Source organism: Oncorhynchus kisutch, unplaced genomic scaffold (genome assembly GCF_002021735.2).
Source record: "Oncorhynchus kisutch isolate 150728-3 unplaced genomic scaffold, Okis_V2 scaffold3704, whole genome shotgun sequence".
Taxonomy (NCBI): Eukaryota; Metazoa; Chordata; class Actinopteri; order Salmoniformes; family Salmonidae; genus Oncorhynchus; species Oncorhynchus kisutch.
The window spans coordinates 24,951-43,243 of NW_022265649.1; the positions used below are offsets into that span (position 1 = coordinate 24,951).

The 18,293-nt window shown below is 43.2% G+C and overlaps 1 protein-coding gene across 10 annotated transcripts; it reads left to right on the top strand.

Moving 5' to 3' along the window:
* The first annotated feature begins 1,371 nt into the window (after positions 1 to 1,371).
* On the top strand, positions 1,372 to 18,088 carry LOC109903963 (serine/arginine repetitive matrix protein 1). 10 transcript variants are annotated; one of them, XM_031820835.1, is made up of 17 exons: positions 1,375 to 1,505; positions 3,150 to 3,239; positions 3,717 to 3,839; positions 4,093 to 4,214; positions 6,917 to 7,087; positions 7,817 to 7,902; positions 7,995 to 8,234; positions 8,359 to 8,673; positions 8,805 to 9,049; positions 13,322 to 13,402; positions 13,522 to 13,590; positions 13,812 to 13,953; positions 14,088 to 14,168; positions 14,291 to 14,755; positions 16,263 to 16,449; positions 16,705 to 16,890; positions 17,120 to 18,088. In XM_031820835.1, the coding sequence occupies exons 5-17, from the start codon at positions 6,932 to 6,934 to the stop codon at positions 17,228 to 17,230; spliced, it is 2,364 nt and encodes a 787-aa protein (XP_031676695.1). In that variant the 5' UTR covers positions 1,375 to 1,505; positions 3,150 to 3,239; positions 3,717 to 3,839; positions 4,093 to 4,214; positions 6,917 to 6,931; the 3' UTR covers positions 17,231 to 18,088. The 10 variants fall into 10 exon arrangements, with proteins under 10 accessions (XP_020356590.1, XP_020356588.1, XP_020356591.1 ...); XM_031820839.1 differs by having other exon boundaries at positions 17,127 to 18,088; XM_020500999.2 differs by lacking the exon at positions 4,093 to 4,214 and having other exon boundaries at positions 1,373 to 1,505.
* Positions 18,089 to 18,293: the final 205 nt, after the last annotated feature.

The following is an 18,293-nucleotide window of genomic DNA, read 5'->3' on the forward strand; positions in this document are numbered from 1 at the left end:
TCTTCATAAACGTATTCCATTATAAATCTACTGATGTTTTTGCCACAGTTTCCTTACATGAATACAATTCCCAAAAATATGCAACACTGTTTCTGGGTGGTCATTACAAAAGGTACGGTTTGAATGGATGTTTTTCTTAAACTTCTTCATATGGTGGTTGACAGGATAATATTTATGAATAATTTAAAAATAAATGTCCTTAATTTTGCTAATAAATAGGTATGTGTGTGGCAACATCCAAACTTTTTTTTCAACAGATAGTGTCAATAAAATCATTCTAATAAGGCATGACATAATACAACATCCTGTTGAAACAAATCTCATATAGCTTTATTGTTGTGGAATGGACCAAAAAAACAAATATTTCCTACTGATGAGTCAACATGGTTAATCGTAGGCAGGTCCTGAGGGTCAGGTCTTGACACGTTCCTGAATAATAAAGCAACACCTGAGGGAATGGCATGTAAAACAATTGAAAAATCTTTAGGTGTTACAGGGATCTTGTAAAGTGATAAGAATTTCTTATAATTCAGTAAAATACCCTCTGCATTTACAAGTTGGCTCACCAATAGGATATTATTTCGGAAACAATATTCTAAAAACAAAGAATTATTTTTACACAATATATCCCGTTTATTCTATATATAGTATCTGTGTGGAGAAAGATTATGCTTAGAAATGAAGGACCATGACAAGAAAACCTTCTGATGAAAAACAAGAGTTTCACTGGAACTTTGTCAATATTATAACTGCAAATCAACATGAAGTAAAGGCCACCAAAAGTAGAGAAGACATGATGAGGAATAAAGTTCCACATGGAAGTGTGTCTTCTTAGGAATTGTTTTATCCAATTGATCTTAAAGGTATTATATAAGGTAGTAAAGTCCAGAAAATTCACCCTACCATACTCATAAGTGTTCATTACAAAAGTTTTCCTAATGTAATGTGTACAGTTTCTCCACAGAAAGATGAAAAGCATCTGGTCTATCTCTGCTTATTTTATCGTCAAGATATAAAGATAGAGCGGCATATGCTAGCCTACAGATACCCTCAGCCTTTGTTATTAGGACTCTTCCTTTTAAAGATAAGTCCCTCTGTAGCCATTGATTAAGCTTCTTCTCTGGGTTTTTAATAAGAGGGTTAACATTTTGTAAGCCTCTAGACTGAAATCACGGCCGGTTGTGATATAGCCGGGGATCGAACCCGGGTCTGTAGTGACGCCTCTAGCACTGTGATGCAGTCCAGATGCGTTGGAAAAGGATTCTAATCACATTAATCGTTAAGGGAATCTGACTAGCGTCTTTCAGAAAAAGTGTAGAAGGACCTGTTGTTCTCGTCATCGCTGCTTCCGTTCTGCTGAGAAGGAGGAGTCCTGTCGCGCGCTGTATCTTGGGGTTTTGTTAGCAGGTCGTGGACAGCGCTGTGAGCACGTCTTTCTCCAGACTCCACCAACACCCACTTTTACATCTTTCTCAACGTATAACATGGACGCGGGTTTCTTCCGCGTAAGATATTTAAAGTTATACTATTACTCGTGAAATTGTGTTCCAAATGTATAATATATTCGTTTGTATTTGTAAGTATGTACCGTTGTAGACGGACGAGCTCGTGCGCCATTCCGCTGCAATGAGGAGCTAATGTAAAGATGGCGGCTGCAAGTTATCCAGCTAACTGTTAGCAAACTAGCTTAGCTATAGATATGTTGGATTGAAGCTAACCGATAAATTGTGCGTATGTTGTGTGTTCCCATTTTCAAATGATTGTCATTACTGATGTAGTTAAGGGTGATAACTACAATAATGTGTTACCTAGTATAAGACTTGGTTGCAAAATGGGTTTGTATAATTCTAGCCATACTACTGTAACGTTAGTCGGGCTGAGCATGTTACAGTACTCGGGCCTTATCGCACATCGAGATTAACACTAACGTTAGCTAGCAACAAACTGACGTTTATTCTCCATAATAAGTGATCATATTAGGGACTTAATTTCTACATAATTTACTTGTATATGGGTCACATGTTTCTAAAGTCGGCTATCTAACGTTATGTTTAACTGTTGTGACGTAGCTAACATTAGCTGACGTTCTCTTACATCGAGGCGGAATTGAGTGTTGATGGTGGCGCGATTTAACGTTACTGCGAAAAACATCGAGTCACCGTCAGTAGATAATTGTAAGAATGTCAATTCTGAAAACGTTTACCTGTAAATGTTTGTCCAGTACAACTGCTGTCCTTCCGCGCGATGGTGAAAGTCATACTTTTTAAATAAAATACAATTACCGTCTTTTCACTAATTTAACACAAATTAGTAAAAAGTCTGTTGTATTAAGTAAACGTTTATATTAAAAGTGAATTTCAGCACCCCGCTTATGGACCGCAGTTGTACAGGACAAACAGGTACAGGAAAGCCTATTGACCGATGGTGACTCAATGAGTACGGTTAATGTTACATGCACACAATAATGCGATTATTGTGGATAGTCAGATTAATATAATATTTTTTTACACGTTACCATACTTTACAAGAAGAACCGATTCCCAAACAATCCTCTTTACATGAACACTTCTGAAATCAAGCTACCTGATGGCACACTGTTAAATGCAGAAAATTGCCACTCAAAATAAACGTTATACCACAGTGACCAGGTTATTTTTGGGAAGTATATATGATTGAGTTTGGACATAGAAATAGTCTCCACATACAAACTTTATAAGAGTCATCCATTGTTCCGAACTCCCTAAACTTGTGCTAAAGGGGCAGGCTTGCACAACTTGTGCCGTGCACGTGCTCAGATGAAATACACTGCTGGAGCGCTGTTTTTAAGGTGTTTACATGTCCTAATAATTTGAGATTGCTCAGAAAACCAGCTGTTTAAATTGGTGTATGCTTACTTAGATTTTGACTGTACGTCAGTTTACGATGAGCAAAGTATGTTTACATGACTTGCATAATCTGCCTGCTGCCATAATCAGTTTGATATGGAATCATTCCTGTTCATGTACACGTAGCGCAATGTTGTTGCTAGCAAATCGCGTGACTACTCTGCCTCGGTATAAGAAAACGGAGTTTAGCGTTCCTCGGCTAAGTGTCTGCGGCATGGACAAGAACAAACATTTATTGTAATAGTTTGTTTTTGTTTCTTACAGGGCACAAGTGCAGAACAGGACAATCGCTTCAGCAACAAGCAGAAGAAACTTCTAAAGCAACTGAAATTTGCAGAATGTCTGGAAAAGAAGGTATAAATAACACTCATCAAAGCACATCTTTTAATTGAATTGAAATTCCCCCACAAGTAAATATGGTAATAGCCCTAACTAATATATTGCCTAATTTGGTTTAAAGGGATGCCCTTTACCTACTTCTCCAGAGTCCGATGAACTGGTGGATGCCATTTTTAAGTCTGCATGCAGTTTGAAGGAAGTTGCTAAATAGCGCTGGCGCAATGACTGGAAGTCTATGGGTATCCATGCTAACAGATGGCCATAGACTTCCAGTCATTGCACTATTACTAGTTGGCATTGGCTCACGAAACTAGTTACCTCAAACTTACTTCATACTAGACTCTGAGACATAAAAATGGAATCCACAAGTTCATCTGACTGGAGAAGTAGATAAAGGGGCTCATTGTCAAAATCTCTACATATCCCTTTAAGTGTGCAATGGGTTGAAGTTAGGAATGTGTTTGAACGTCTTCCTGGTTCTTCCTCCCCTAGGTGGATATGACCAAGGTGAACCTGGAGGTCGTCAAACCTTGGATCACTCAGCGAGTGACAGAGATCCTGGGTTTCGAGGATGATGTCGTCATAGAATTTATATTTAACCAGCTGGAAGAAAAGGTAATACTATTGACTCCAATTCCTTCCTGTTCTTGTATGTACATCAGATGTTATTTGTTAACTTAATACAAGGCAAAGAGAGGTTGATTTAATCAAGTGTATTGATAAGACACAATATAAATGCAGATGGGGGAAAGAGCGACCACCGGTGTCCAATATACATAATTTGAATGACCCAAAGTTTTTGCTGTGATATGTGACAGTGCCTTTGTGCCACAGTTTTCTAATGATGATGTGATTTATGATTCAAAAGGCCTGAACCAATATGGATGTTATACCTTGCATCAGAAGTATAGCACCAACACCTTATTAGCTCTCTGCTGAGCCCAAAGTGTCACTGAGCCCAACTCTCCCTGATGCAGTGTGTGGTTTGAGGTGAGTTATGTTCAGGGATCAACATGCTAGTGATAGAAACACTTGGACAATGCCATTTTCTCTATATACTTTTGAATCGCACCGCTAGTTTTTCTTTATCTCCTCTAGCCTGTCTTTGGATGGTGAAAAAAGTTGACTGAGAATACAGTTGAACTTTAGACTAATGATCCTCATTTAATTAGTTTATATTAAAATTACATCCGTAGTATCTTCAATCTGGGCTGTGGCAAGACTGTGCTTTAAACATTATTACCTAGCCCACTAAGTGATTTTTGAATACTACAATGCACATGGACCCTGGTCTGCAGAAATAAATCAGTGCACTAGATGTCCAAAGTTGTTTCCACATTGTTACATTGTCATTTGCTCCTCCTTAAAATTGCCCTCAAGTTGGGAAATCTAATCGCATGGTTAAAATTATACTTGTGCATTCTACCACATTTCTCCCCCCAGCTTAACTAGCATTTGGCCTATAAAACATGACTTCAAGGGGAAATGACATAATTAACTGGATGAAACCCCAGAGGAAATGTTCAAGGGTATTGATAAACAACAGTTATTTTTTAATGAACAAATGACTCCCAACAACCCTAGGATGCTTTATATTCATACAAAGGTGTTGCTGCAATCCTGTAAGTTCTCTTACTATCTGTTTTAGTGAACCTAGCCTAATACTTGGAGGGAAAATAACATTCAGCTACCTCTTACCGACTTGATTTCTTTTCTGTGCTGTTATCTTTTGAGGGGTGGGTTTTTTAAGCTAAATGCTTTAACCTCTCTAGGCTAGATGGGACGCTACCGTCCCACCTGACCAACATCCAGGGAAAGTGCAGGGTGCCAAATTCAAACAACAGAATTGTAAATATAACATTCTTGAAAATACACATGCAATATGTCAAAGTAAAGCTAAACTTCTTTTTAATCCAGCCACGGTGTCAGATTTCAAAAAGGCTTTACGGCGAAAGCAAACCATGCTATTATCTGAGGACAGCGCCCCATCAAACACAGACAATCGTATTTCATGCCGCCAGGCGTGACACACAACTCAGAAATAACAATATAATTCATGCCTTACCTTTGAAGAGCTTCTTCCGTTGGCACTCCAATATGTCCCATAAACATCACAAATTGTCCTTTTGTTCGATTAATTCCGTCATTATATCTCAAATGTCAATTTATTTGGTGCGTTTGATCCAGAAAAACACCGGTTCCAACTCGCGCAACATGACTACAAAATATCTAATAAGTTACCTGTAATCTTTGTCCAAACATTTCAAACAACTTTCCTAATACAACTTTAGGTATTTTTTTACCGTAAATAATCAATCAAATTTAAGACTGGATAAACTGTGTTCAATATCGAATGAAAACAAAGTGGAGCGAGCTTTCAGGTTGTGTGCCCCAACCACATCAGTACACTAGACTCGACCTTCGTTCTGAACAGCCCTACTTCTTAAATTCTCAAAGGAAAAACATCAACCAATTTCTAACGGCTGTTGACACCCAGTGGAAGCGATAGGAACTGCAAGCAAGTTCCTTAGAAATCTAGATCCACATAGAAAACACATTGAAAAAGCGTGACCTAAAAAAAAAATCTGGATGTTTTGTCCTTGGGGTTTCGCCTGCCAAATAAGTTCTGTTATACTCAGACATCATTCAAACAGTTTTAGAAAACACTGACGTTTCTATCTAAATCTACTAATAATATGCATATCCTAGCTTCTGGGCCTGAGTAACAGGACGTTTACTTTGGGCACGCTTTTCATCCGGGCTTGACAATACCGTCCCCTAGCCTAGAGAGGTTAACAGCACAGTAATGATAAGACAAGTCCTTAATCGTCATTGTTAGTGAGGTAAAGGGGTATCTAACTTTAATTCTTGACCTACATGTTGAAATAAAACCCCTTTCAAATGTCTTGTGCACTCATTATTGCTTGTTCGTCTCTTGCAATTTAGATAAATGATATAACAATAAACTCAAGGTGGTTGAGTCTCAAGCACTAGGGAGTCGGAAGCAAGCCAAGGGAGCGTCTCTTTCTGCAGGAGACTCGGGCGCTCCATACCCACTGATCCTGCGGGACACGCTGAGGACACCGGGACTGTACTCGCAGTGTTGGGTTTTGATGCACTCTGTTTTGTGGATATCTGTTAATCTCTCAAAGAGTAGACTGGGGAGACCGAGAACAACAGGGCAGGGTAACTAGTGGGAAGACTGGCAGGGAAAGATATCTGATAGAAAATAACTATCATAATTGATAAATGTTAGTGATGGGTGGGGGATTTATTTTTCAGAATATTTTAAGGAAACTGCCTTAATGCATGCAGTGGGGGTGCTTATACATGGATGATGTTCTAGTTTTGTCTCCCCTCAGATATTCTCAGTTTCAGGTTTCAATTACCTAACTAATGGGGTGGCGATAAAAATGTTGAATTGCACAATTTTATCACAGCCTCAAGTCAACAGAACAAAGTTTGTTGTCGTGAAGCAGTCTGTGTTGGGGCACAGGTGTCATACTGTAGCTATTGTTTTATGAGGATGGCTGCTATTATTTAGCAGGCAGGTGTAGCTTAGTGAGGAAACAAAGGGGGGGCAGTCGCCTGAGCGAGACCCCCCCTCCCCCTCCTTTCACTCTTGTGAGTTCTCCCCCCGTGTTAAATTGGTATGTTGTCTTTCTCTCTCCCTTGGTGTGTGTGTGTTGCAGCACCCGGACAGTAAGATGATGCAGATCAACCTGACTGGCTTCCTGAATGGGAAGAATGCCCGAGAGTTCATGAGGGACCTGTGGCCTCTGCTGCTCAGCGCTCAGGACAACATCGCCGGTATCCCCTCCGCCTTCCTAGAGCAGAAGAAAGAGGAGATCAAACAGAGACAGGTAAGCAACCAGACACAATCACAACCTTGTCAGGCATGTGTATTTGTATTGGGGCTGAACGATTTAGACGTGATAATTTTTTGCGCGATATTGACATTTTCTAACACTGGTTATACTTAATTCACGGTTAAAACAAGTGTCGGGATAGAGAACATCACTTCTAAAATGAGATCATATGAATGAATACATACGGTGCTAAATAAACACAACTAAATGAGACATATTTTCCAACATGGTTGATAGATAGGATCATTACACAACACTACCGTTCAAAAGTTTGGGGTCACTTAGAAATGTCCTAAGTCCTTCTAAAGCACATTTTTGGTCCATTTTAAAGGAACATAAACTTGATCAGAAATACAGTGTAGACAAATTTTCCTAACGAAAACCCTGGTCTACGGGTGGCTGTTTTCTTTTCGTTAGCACTAGCTGCAGTCGTGTTTCACACATTTTGGAGGGGAAGCACTTTCTCTCCTCACCTGCAGCTAACTGCATGTTTTAAGGGGACACTTAAAGATTGACCAGCATGTGAGAGTGAGCGCAAGCTTGTGATTGGTCAGCATCCTCTGCGTGTGAACGGAGTCTAGCGCATCTCATTGGAGGAGGCACCATAGTCTAGTTTTTGTTTTATCAGAGATTGCAATTTTGAATTGATTTCGATTTAATCGTGCAGCCCTAATTTGTACAGTGTTTTACTGATTTGACCTCGCATGCTGTTGTCTGTTGCAGATTGAGCAAGAGAAGCTTGCTTCTCTGAAGAAGATTGATGATGAGAAGAAGGAAAAGGAAAACCGAGAAAGGGAGAGCCCCAGAAGGTGAGAATCGCAGTAAATAAAAGCACTTGGAAGTCGACCTCAATCAATAAAAGAGTTCATATGGCATTGGCTTTTATGTTGTTGTGGTACAGGAGGAAGTCAAGGTCACAGTCTCCACGGCGACGATCTCCAGTGAAGAGGGAGAGGAAGCGCAGTCACTCCCGCTCACCGAGGCGTAAGCCAAGTCCCAGCAGCTCCCCTCCACCACCAGCCCCAGCTGTCACCCTTGTCAGTGTTACCCTGCCCCAGAGCACTGAGGAGCCCCAGCCTGAGCCAGACACCTCAGAGAGCACCATACCTGAGCCAGTCATTCAGGAGGCCTCCTCCACCAGGTAAGGGAAAGGTTTGGGCACCGACTGTATCTGGAAATATGCAGGGATGGGATTTGTCCGGATTGTTGATTCTATTCTTGACTTCAAAATGTAATCTAATTTGTAGTATGTTTTAATTTTCCAGTGATGTGTTAAAGCCGGACACTGTGGTTGTGGTACCTGACTCTGTGACTGAGGTCAAAGAACCCTCCCCAGATAAGGCTCCTAAAAAGGAGAGGCCCAAGCCCAGGGAAAGGGAGAAGGACAGCAGGAGAGACAGGCCCCACCACCGCTCTCGCTCCCATTCCCGCTCCCGCAGACGACCCAGATCACGCTCCAGGTCTTACTCCCCCCGGCGGAGGCCGAGCCCCAGGAGACGGTTGTCCCCTCGTCGTAGGAGCCCCCCCAGACGTGGCCCTCCAGGCCCCAGACACAGGCGCAGTCGCTCCCCTGTCCGCAGGTGAGTGGGGGGGCCATAGAAGTGTTGCAGAAGTGCCTGTCACTGAAGCTGTCATTAACAGCCTTTCGGAATTAACTAGCTACCTTACCAAAAAGCAGTTGTGGTTGATTTGTTCTGTTTGTATCCCATAGACGGCGCTCTCGCTCCCCATCATCCTCTGGGAGCAGCTCCACGTCTCACTCACCTCATAAGAAGGCAATGAAGAGACCGTCAACCACACCACCCAGAAAACAGCCCCGCGGCCATGCAGCTGACCCCTCCCTCAGCCCCTCCAGGAGAAGAGCCCCCAATGGCAGCCCCTCAGGGAAGACTCAACGCTCTGCCTCCCCGCGGGCCAGAAAGGGCCGGGCCTCAGCCTCCCCATCCAGATCAGCTGGTATGTTAGTTCTACTTACTTTTCTCCATTCCATAATAAACAAAATTATAATTGCAACATGTGAAGTGTTAGTCCCATGTTTCATGGGCTGAAATAAAAGATCCAAAAAATGTTTCCATATGCACAAAAAGCTTATTTAAAATGTTGTGTAAAAATTTGTTTACATCCCTGTTTGTGAGCATTTCTCCTTTGCCAAGATAATCCATCCAACTGACAGCTGTGGCATATCAGGAAGATGATTATACAGCATGGTCATTACACCTGTTGAAACGATGGCTTTGCACAACCATAGAATATCTGCACAAACTGTCAGAAAACTTCTCACGGAAGCTCATCTGCATAATCGCCGTCCTCACCATGGTCTTGAACTGACTGCAGTTCAGCGTCGTAACTGACTTCAGTGGGCAAAAGCTCACCTTCGATGGCCACTGGCACTCTAGAGAAGTTTGCCCTTCATGGATGAATCCTGGTTTCACCTGTACAAGGACAGAGGCAGAGCCATACACGCTGTTTGCCATATGTGAGTGGTTTGCTGATGTCAACGTTGTGAACAGAGTGCCCCATGGTGGGGTTATGGTATGGGCAGGCATAAGCTACGGGTAAAGAAAATAATTGCTCTTTATCAATGTCAATTTGAATGCATAGATACCGTGACGAGATCCTGAGGCCCATTGTCATGCAATTAATCCGCTGACATCACCTCATGTTTCAGCAAAATAATGCACGGCCCCATGTCGCAAGGGTCTGTACGCAATTCCTGGAACCACCCATATGTAAAATGTATGCATGCATGACTGTAAAATGTTATGGATAAATGTGTGCTAAATGGCATATATTATTATATTCATGTCCCAGTTCTTCCATGGCCTGTATACTCACCAGATATGTCACCCATTGGGATGCTCTGGATCGACGTGTACGACAGCATGTTTCAGTTCCCGCCAATAACCAGCAATTTGGCACAGCCATTGAAGAGCAGTGGGACAGCATTTAACTGGACACAATTAACAGCATGATCTACTCTATGCGAAGGAGATGTTGCACTGCGTAAAGCAAATGGTGGTCACACCAGATACAAACTGTTTTTCTGATCTAGGGGCCTTTCTTTTAAGGTATCTGTGACCAACCGATGCATATCTGTATTCCCAGTCATGTAAAATCCATAGATTAGGGCCTAATGAATAAAATAAAATAAAAAGGAAACGTCCTCACTGTCAAATGCGTTTATTTTCAACTTAACCTGTGTAAATATTTGTAGAACCATAACAAGATTCAACAACCGAGACATTGGCTGAACACGTTCCACAGACGTGACTAACAGAAATGGAATAATGTGTCCCTGAACGAAGGGGGGGGGGGGGGGGGGGGGTCAAAATCAAAAGTAACAGTCAGTATCTGGTGTGGCCACCAGCTGCATTAAGTACTGCAGAGCATCTCCTCCTCATGGACTGCACCAGATTTGCTAGTTCTTGCTGTGAGATGTTACCCCACTCTTCCACCAAGGCACCTGCAAGTTTTCTGACATTTCTGGGGGGTATGGCCCTAGCCCTCACCATCGGATCCAACAGGTCCCAGATGTGCTCAATGGGATTGAGATCCGGGCTCTTCGCTGGACATGGCAGAACAATGACATTCCTGTCTTGCAGGAAATCACGCACAGAACGAGCAGTATGGCTGGTGGCATTGTCATGCTGGAGGCTCATGTCAGGATGAGCCTGCAGGAAGGGTACCACATGAGGGAGGAGGATGTCTTCCCTGTAACGCGCAGTGTTGAGATTGCCTGCAATGACAACAAGCTCAGCCCGATGCTGTGACACACCACGACGGACCCTCCACCTGCAAATCAATCCCGCTCCAGTGTACGAGCCTCGGTGTAACGCTCATTCCTTCGACCATAAACGCGAATCTGACCATCACCCCTGGTGAGACAAAACCGCAACTCGGCAGTGAAGAGCTCTTTGTGCCAGTCCTGTCTGGTCCAGCAACGGTGGGTTTGTGACCATAGGCGACGTTGTTGCTGGTCTGGTGAGGACCTGCCTTACAAAAGGCCTACAAGCCCTCAGTCCAGCCTCTCTCAGCCTATAGCGGACAGTCTGAGCACTGATGGAGGGATTGTGCGTTCCTGATGTAACTCCGGCAGTTGTTGCCATCCTATACCTGTCCTGCAGGTGTGATGTTCGGGTGTACCGATCCTGTGCAAGTGTTGTTACACGTGGTCTGCCACTGCGACCATGAATTGTATATGGTTCATTGAACAAGCATGGGAAACAGTGTTTAAACCCTTTACATTGAAGATCTGTGAAGTTATTTGGATTTATTATCTTTGAAAGATGGGGTCCTGAAAAAGGGACGTGTTTATTTAGACGGATTTCCTTAAACTAACTTGAACTTTTTTTTGTCATGTAAATGTCGCTACGGTGCCTGCAGGAAGTATTCATACCCCTTGACTTATTCCACATTTTGTTGTTGGACCTTACAGATAATTGGATATGTAGGATAGAGCGATTGAGCAGTCATTCAAAAATAATGTTAACCCATTATTGAACATGTAAGCCTCCGTCCCTCTCCTCGCTCCTCCCTGGGCTCGAACCAGCAACACAACGACAACAGTCACCACATCAAAGCAGCGTTACCCATGCAGAGCAAGGGAAACAACCACCCCAAGGCTCCAGAGCGAGTGAAGTTTGAAACGCTATTAGCGCATGCTAACTAGCCAGCCATTTCCCTTCGGTCACACCAGCCTCATCTTGGGAGTTGATAGGTTTGAAGTCATAAACAGCGCAATGCTTGACGCACAACGAAGAGCTGCTGGCAAAACACACAAGTGCTGTTTGACTGAATGTTTACGCGCCTGCTTCTGCCTACCACCGCTCAGTCAGATACTTGTATGCTTGTATGCTCTGTCAGATTGTATGCAACACAGGACATGCTAGATAATAACTACACATGGTTGATATTACTAGGTAACTAGTGATTATGATTGATTGTTTTTTTTATAAGAAACGTTTAATGCTAGCTAGCAACTTACCTTGGCTTACTGCATTTGCGTAACAGGCAGTCTCCTTGTGGAGTGCAACGAGAGAGGCAGGTCGTTATTGCGTTGGACTAGTTAACTGTAAGTTTGCAAGATTGGAACCCCCGAGCTGATAAGGTGAAAATCTGTCATTCTGCCCCTGAACGAGGCAGTTAACCCACCGTTCGTTCCTAGGCCGTCATTGAAAATAAGAATGTGTTCTTACTTAGTTAAATAAAGGTGTAAAAAAAAAATGGTGCCCAAAAATACCAATTCCCTATTGTTATAACTTGAAATCGGCCCGAATTAATCGGCCATTCCGATTTAATCGGTCGACCTCTACTACAGGTACCCCAAAAAATTACTTAAGTAAAAAGAACTTGAAGGTATTACTTAAGTAGTGTACTCCACTGGTTATAGCTGTGTCATTCTCATTGAAAGCAAGTCTAAGAAGTTTTGTACACCGGCTGAAAATGCAGTTTTTGTATATGGAAAATATATTTTACAGCAGTTTAGATGGTTCAATAATTCTCTACACTATACGTGCTTGTTTTGTCACACAACCTGAAATTAGGCGAACTATTCAAATTTTAGCAACCAGGAAATGGCGGTGCGATTTCTACATAGTGCATATTCCGGGTGGATATTCTATGTTTTGGTGTTTTTTTCATTAGTCCACTGTTGATACAGTCCCAGTGTTGTGCATGTCAAGTTTTCAAGATATTGGCATTTTGCATTATGATGACGTGACAGTTAAAACATTTTTTTTTATGAGTATCTTTAACTTGACTGCAGACATGCAAAACATTTTGGGACTGCATCAACAATGGTCTGTAATGAACTCAGCCCTATCCAACTTCCTCACCTTTCAAACATGGGACTCCCTCACCTCATAGTGACCGTCTTGTCACATGATCAGTCAGTGGGAGTGTGATACACAACCATTCCTGGATGCTCTTTTAGAGGAAGGGTTTATGTCTATACAATCAGTGACCTGGAAACTGTTTACATTACTTAATCTCAAATCCCTGGATAACTTTTCCTAGGCAGGCCTGGTTACAGAAGTGGGACACTGAGGCCTTACTGGCAGGCCTTGGCTAATGGAAACTGCTGAATCATAAACCTCTTTTCAGGCTGCAGCAAGCATCCTCTTCAAGCATGATGTCACTCCTACTACTAGTGTTATACAAGCATTTGTATTTGTGAATGAGTGTTCTTGCTGGAAAGATTCTGGCAACTAAAACAGTTTTGATTTTCAGGGTCAAAGAAGAAACCAGGAACGAGGAACGATTCACCGTCCCCTGGTCCGAAACCCAGGCAGTCTGAGGCATCAGAGTCAGGTGTGTGTTCCTTCTAGTGCCTGTCTGTCTCGGTCTGGTGTGATGCACCGTGGGTGGATGGTTGTGTTTTTAGCGGTTTTCTATAGCTCTGAATGGGGACTCACTGCTTTGCATTTCAGAGGGGGCTACAGCCGATTCTGTGCAGCAGCGACGTCAGTATCGCAGGCAGAATCGGGAAACGTCTTCAGGTTACAAGCATTTTTTATTGTGTTCCCCAGCTCACCCCATCTTTTTTTTCTAACCCACTCTGTGTCCGTCTCGTCTTGCACCCTCATCTTGAGGGTCCTCGTCTTGCACCCTCATCTTATGGGTCCTAAGCCCCACCTAAGTGGGGTTTTTCCCCCTTTGGAACATCCACATGTTGCTACTGTGAAATGACGTGTGCTGTTTTCTTTCGGATTGGTAACAGAGGCTGGATCATCATCATCCTCAGAAGGTGAGGGGTCCAAGAGGCCGGGCAGGGGGCCAGTGGCGAGGAACGGGGATGTCAGGCGGCGGCGCAGTCACTCTCCCTCCTCCCCCAGGAGACGACACCGGGACGGCTCCCCGAGGTTAGCTACGGACAGTTCTCTAATGCAGTCATGATTATAGATTTTGGATGTTTTTCCCATACCAATAAGACACACACACTACACTGTCTGTCCCACATGCATTCCTCATGTAAGTCTTTGTTTTCCCTCTACAGAAAAAGACGCTCTCCTTCCCCCGGAGGACGCAGATCTCCCCCAAGGCGTCGCAGATCTCCCTCTCCTCCTCCTAGGCGCAGGTAAAAGACTTGACGCCTTCTTGTTTTAGGTTCCCTCATTACTGAGAATTCTCCAGAATTCAGTGCACCACACCTGAGATTCAAAAAATAACTTGTCTCGTATGTCCTCTCTGTTACCCCAGGTCTCCCTCTCCACCACCTCGCAGACGCTCCCCCTCCCCCAGACGGTACTCTCCACCCATCCAGCGGCGATACAGCCCCACTCCTTTGGGCCCACAGAAAAGAAGGCTGTCAGGGTCTCCCTCTCCCAAACGCCTATCCCCGGTGCCCAAGCGCCGTCCCTCCAGGTCCCCTAAGCGCAGGAGTCCCCCTCCCCAAAAGAGACGCACACCTCCCTCATCCACCTCTCCCCCCAGACACAGGAGAAGCCCCATGCTCCCATCCAACCGACCAGGCCGGGACACTCGCTCACCCCCCCTTGCTCACAGTAACCGCCTGTCCCCTTCCCCTGCCAACCGTGGCCGGACCAGTCCTCAGGGGCGCTTTGACACCTCTCCACCTGGACAGAGGCGCCAGGTGTCCCCCTCACACGGCAACAGGGCAATCCGCAGGGTGTCCCGGACACCAGAGCCCCGCAAGAACCAGAGGTAAGCAGCCTCTAATTGGCCTTATTAACGCAATAGCTTCTGCTGCACATCAATAACTCCCACCACTATTAGATGTACGCTGAGTGTACAAAACATTAGGAACACCTTTCTAACATTGAGCTGCACCCCCTTTTGTCCTCAACATCTTCAATTTGTTGGGCCATGGACTCCACAAGGTGTCGAAAGCATTCCACAGGGATACTGGCCCATGTTGACTCCAATGCTTTTCCATAGTTGTCAAGTTGGCTGGATGTGCTTTGGTTCATGGACCATTCTTGATACACACGTGAAACTGTTGAGCATGAAAAACCCAGCAGCGTTGAAGATCTTGAGACACTCAAAACCGGTGCGCCTCACACCCACCATACTCCGTTCAAAGGCATTTAAGTAGTTTTTCTTGCCCAGTTACCCTCTGAATGGCACACATACACAATTCATGTCTTAAGGCTTAAAAATGCTATAATGCAACCGCTGTGTCAGATTTCCAAAAAAACTTTACGGAAAAAGCAAACCATGCAATAATCTGAGTACGGCTCTCAGACAAACAAATACAGATATCTGCCATGTTGGAGTCAACAGAAGTCAGAAATAACATTACATGTTCACTTACCTTTGATCTTCATCAGAATGCACTTCCAGGAATCCCAGTTCCACAATAAATGTTTGATTTGTTCGATAATGTCATTTATGTCCAAATAGCTACTTTTGTTAGCGCGTTTGGTAAACAAATCAAAACTCACGAAGCGCATTCACTAGTTGCAGACGAAATGTCAAAGTTCTGTTAGTTTCCGTAGAAACTTGTCAAACGATGTATGGAATTATTCTTTAGGATGTTTTTAACAAATCTTCATTAATATTCCAACCGGAGAATTCCTTTGTCTTCAGAAAAGCAAAGGAACGGGAGATATCTCATGTGAAATGCACGTGACCAGCGGTTGACTGCTGGCAGACCTCTGACTTATTCCCCTCTCATTCAGCCCCCCTTCATAGTAGAAGCCTCAAACAAGTTTCTGAAGACAGTTGACATCTGGTGTAAGCCTTAGGAAGTGCAACATGACCAATATCCCACTAACTTCAATAGGGGCTGAGTTAAAAATCGACCTCAGATTTCCCACTTCCTGGTTGGATTATTTCTCCGGTTTTTGCCTGCCATATGAGTTCTGTTATACTCACAGACATCATTCAAACAGTTTAGAAACGTCTGTTTTCTGTCCAATACAAATAGTAATATGCATATATTAGCAACTGGGACTGAGGAGCAGGTAGTTTACTCTGGGCACCTTATTCATCCAAGCTACTCAATACTGCCCCCCCAAACATAAGAAGGTAACTTGTCTCCTCCACTTCATCTACACTCGTTTTTAAGTGGAATTAACAAGTGACATCAAAAAGGGATCATAGCTTTCACCTGGTCAGTTTGTCATGGAAAAAGGTGTTCCTAATGTTTGTACATTCAGTGTACGTTCCAGATATATCACACCTTTTCTCTCCGGTTTCTCCTTATCAGAGCCTCTCAGAGCCCCCAGCCGATGAGGAGAGTGTCATCAAGGTCACTGTCTGGTTCCCCTAAACCAGGAGCCCTGAAACGGCCAGCTTCAGGCTCCCCTTCTCCAGGCCACTCAGCCAGTGGATCCCCACCTGCACCCCCGGCTAAAAAGGCCAGCAGCGGCTCTGGCAGCCCTTCTCCAAACAAGGTGAGTTTTTAAAGCTGCTATTTGTTAATAGTACGATGTGAGATTAAACATTTTGTTTGACTCAACTAAGTGGCTAGATAGAGGGGAGTTCACCTGTGAGTAAAAGCTGGTGTGTGTTTCTGGGCACCAATACCATAACTTTTTGTGAAGAGGTTTAACCAATGAAGGTCATCATGCCCTCTGCTTGGCCCTTCTCACTAAATGCCAACGAAATACTTACTCACTCGTGGTATTGCTTTGTAATCCCTTTCTCAGAATTCTGACACTGAGCCTGGAGGAAAGAAAAACAAGAAGAAGAAGAAGGAAAAGAAACACAAGAAGGAGAAGAAGCATAAGAAGCACAAGAAACACAAGAAGGAGAAGTGTGATGTGCCGGTTGCTGCTGGGGATGACCAGGAGAACCAGGGGATGGAGGGCGACGCAGCCTCCAACCCAAAAAAGGTGAAGTCTACTCTTCTGATTTACTGAGGGGTTTTAGCATGCTTCACATATCATCTAAGCATTTCATTCAAGATTAACAAAGTCAGACAAGGTTGTAGAAGTTGACTTGTGCACCATCAGCTAATGTATTCCTTTATTCTATTACTGTGATGAAGCATGCTGCAGCATCATACCACCTACCTTGCAACGTAACCGAAATATGATATAATTAATGCTACCTTTCCTTAAGGAATCAGACAGTGAAGTAGAAGAGTGTCTGGACGACCTGGAGAAGCACCTGAGAGAGAAGGCACTGCGTTCCATGAGGAAAGCTGGAAAGCTGTCCCCTCCACTGTCCTGAGAAGCCCGGTCACTCCCCTCCCTCTTTCTCCTCCCTTTTTCTCCTTTCCTGATTTTCCATTCCCTTTGTTTAGAATTTTTCGTTAACCTTGTTCAGCTTTAGAATGTACAAATTGTTTATTCTTTAGTTTTTGTTTTCTTTTTACGGGTTTGGTAATCTATTGAAATATATTTTTTATCAAGAGCTTGATATGTCACGATCTCCCAATTAATATTATTTTCTAATATTTTACCCAAAGTGTGTTATTGCTTATATCCAAACTGTAAAACTATCTTTGTTGGGCCCCTTAATTTTCTAGATAAGATCAGGGATGGGAACGGTTTCATTATGATGCTTGCATTGTATACGTTTCTCATACTACGACATTCAAAAGATTTGACTTTGGGAATTTAGGATTGCATGTGCAGCTAGCGTGTCTCTGCTCTGATGTGCATGAAATGGACTGTAAACAAGCAAATACACAGATCAAAGCTGTCACTTTTCCCTTTTGTCAGCAGGCATTGTATGGTATTGCTATGCTGTTTGCTCTCTAAAATGGGGAATGAATCCAAGCAGTCTTTTTCCCCTTTTTGGTATGTAATAGAGGTGTTTGGCCTTCCATAAAATTCTGTCTTAGAAAAACTCTACACAAGTTTAAAAAGAACTGGATTTTTCATGAGGATTCTGACCTCACCAGAGAGCCGGGGTTTGATTTCCCACATGGGTTGATATGCAGTCATACTTTGAATTCACACTGGTCCACTCTTGCTTTGAGCTATTCATTTTTGTGGGACTGCTATTTGACTTGTATTTAAAAACTCCTGCTCTTGTCATCCTTTCAGAATTAAAAGATTTTTTTATATTAAAACTTTAAAGTGATTATGTTGTATATTCTAAATTCATGGTTAAGGCCTCTCAGAAAACAGGGTTGGCCACTTAAAAGAAATCTTAGATATAAAATCCAATTTTTATAGAGGACCTACGTGGGTCTGGTATAAGTTCTCACTGACATTTTCGCTTAAATTGATCTGTGGACACCGTAGATCAAAATGGCTTGCATTGCGCGATAGCCCTGGTGACACTG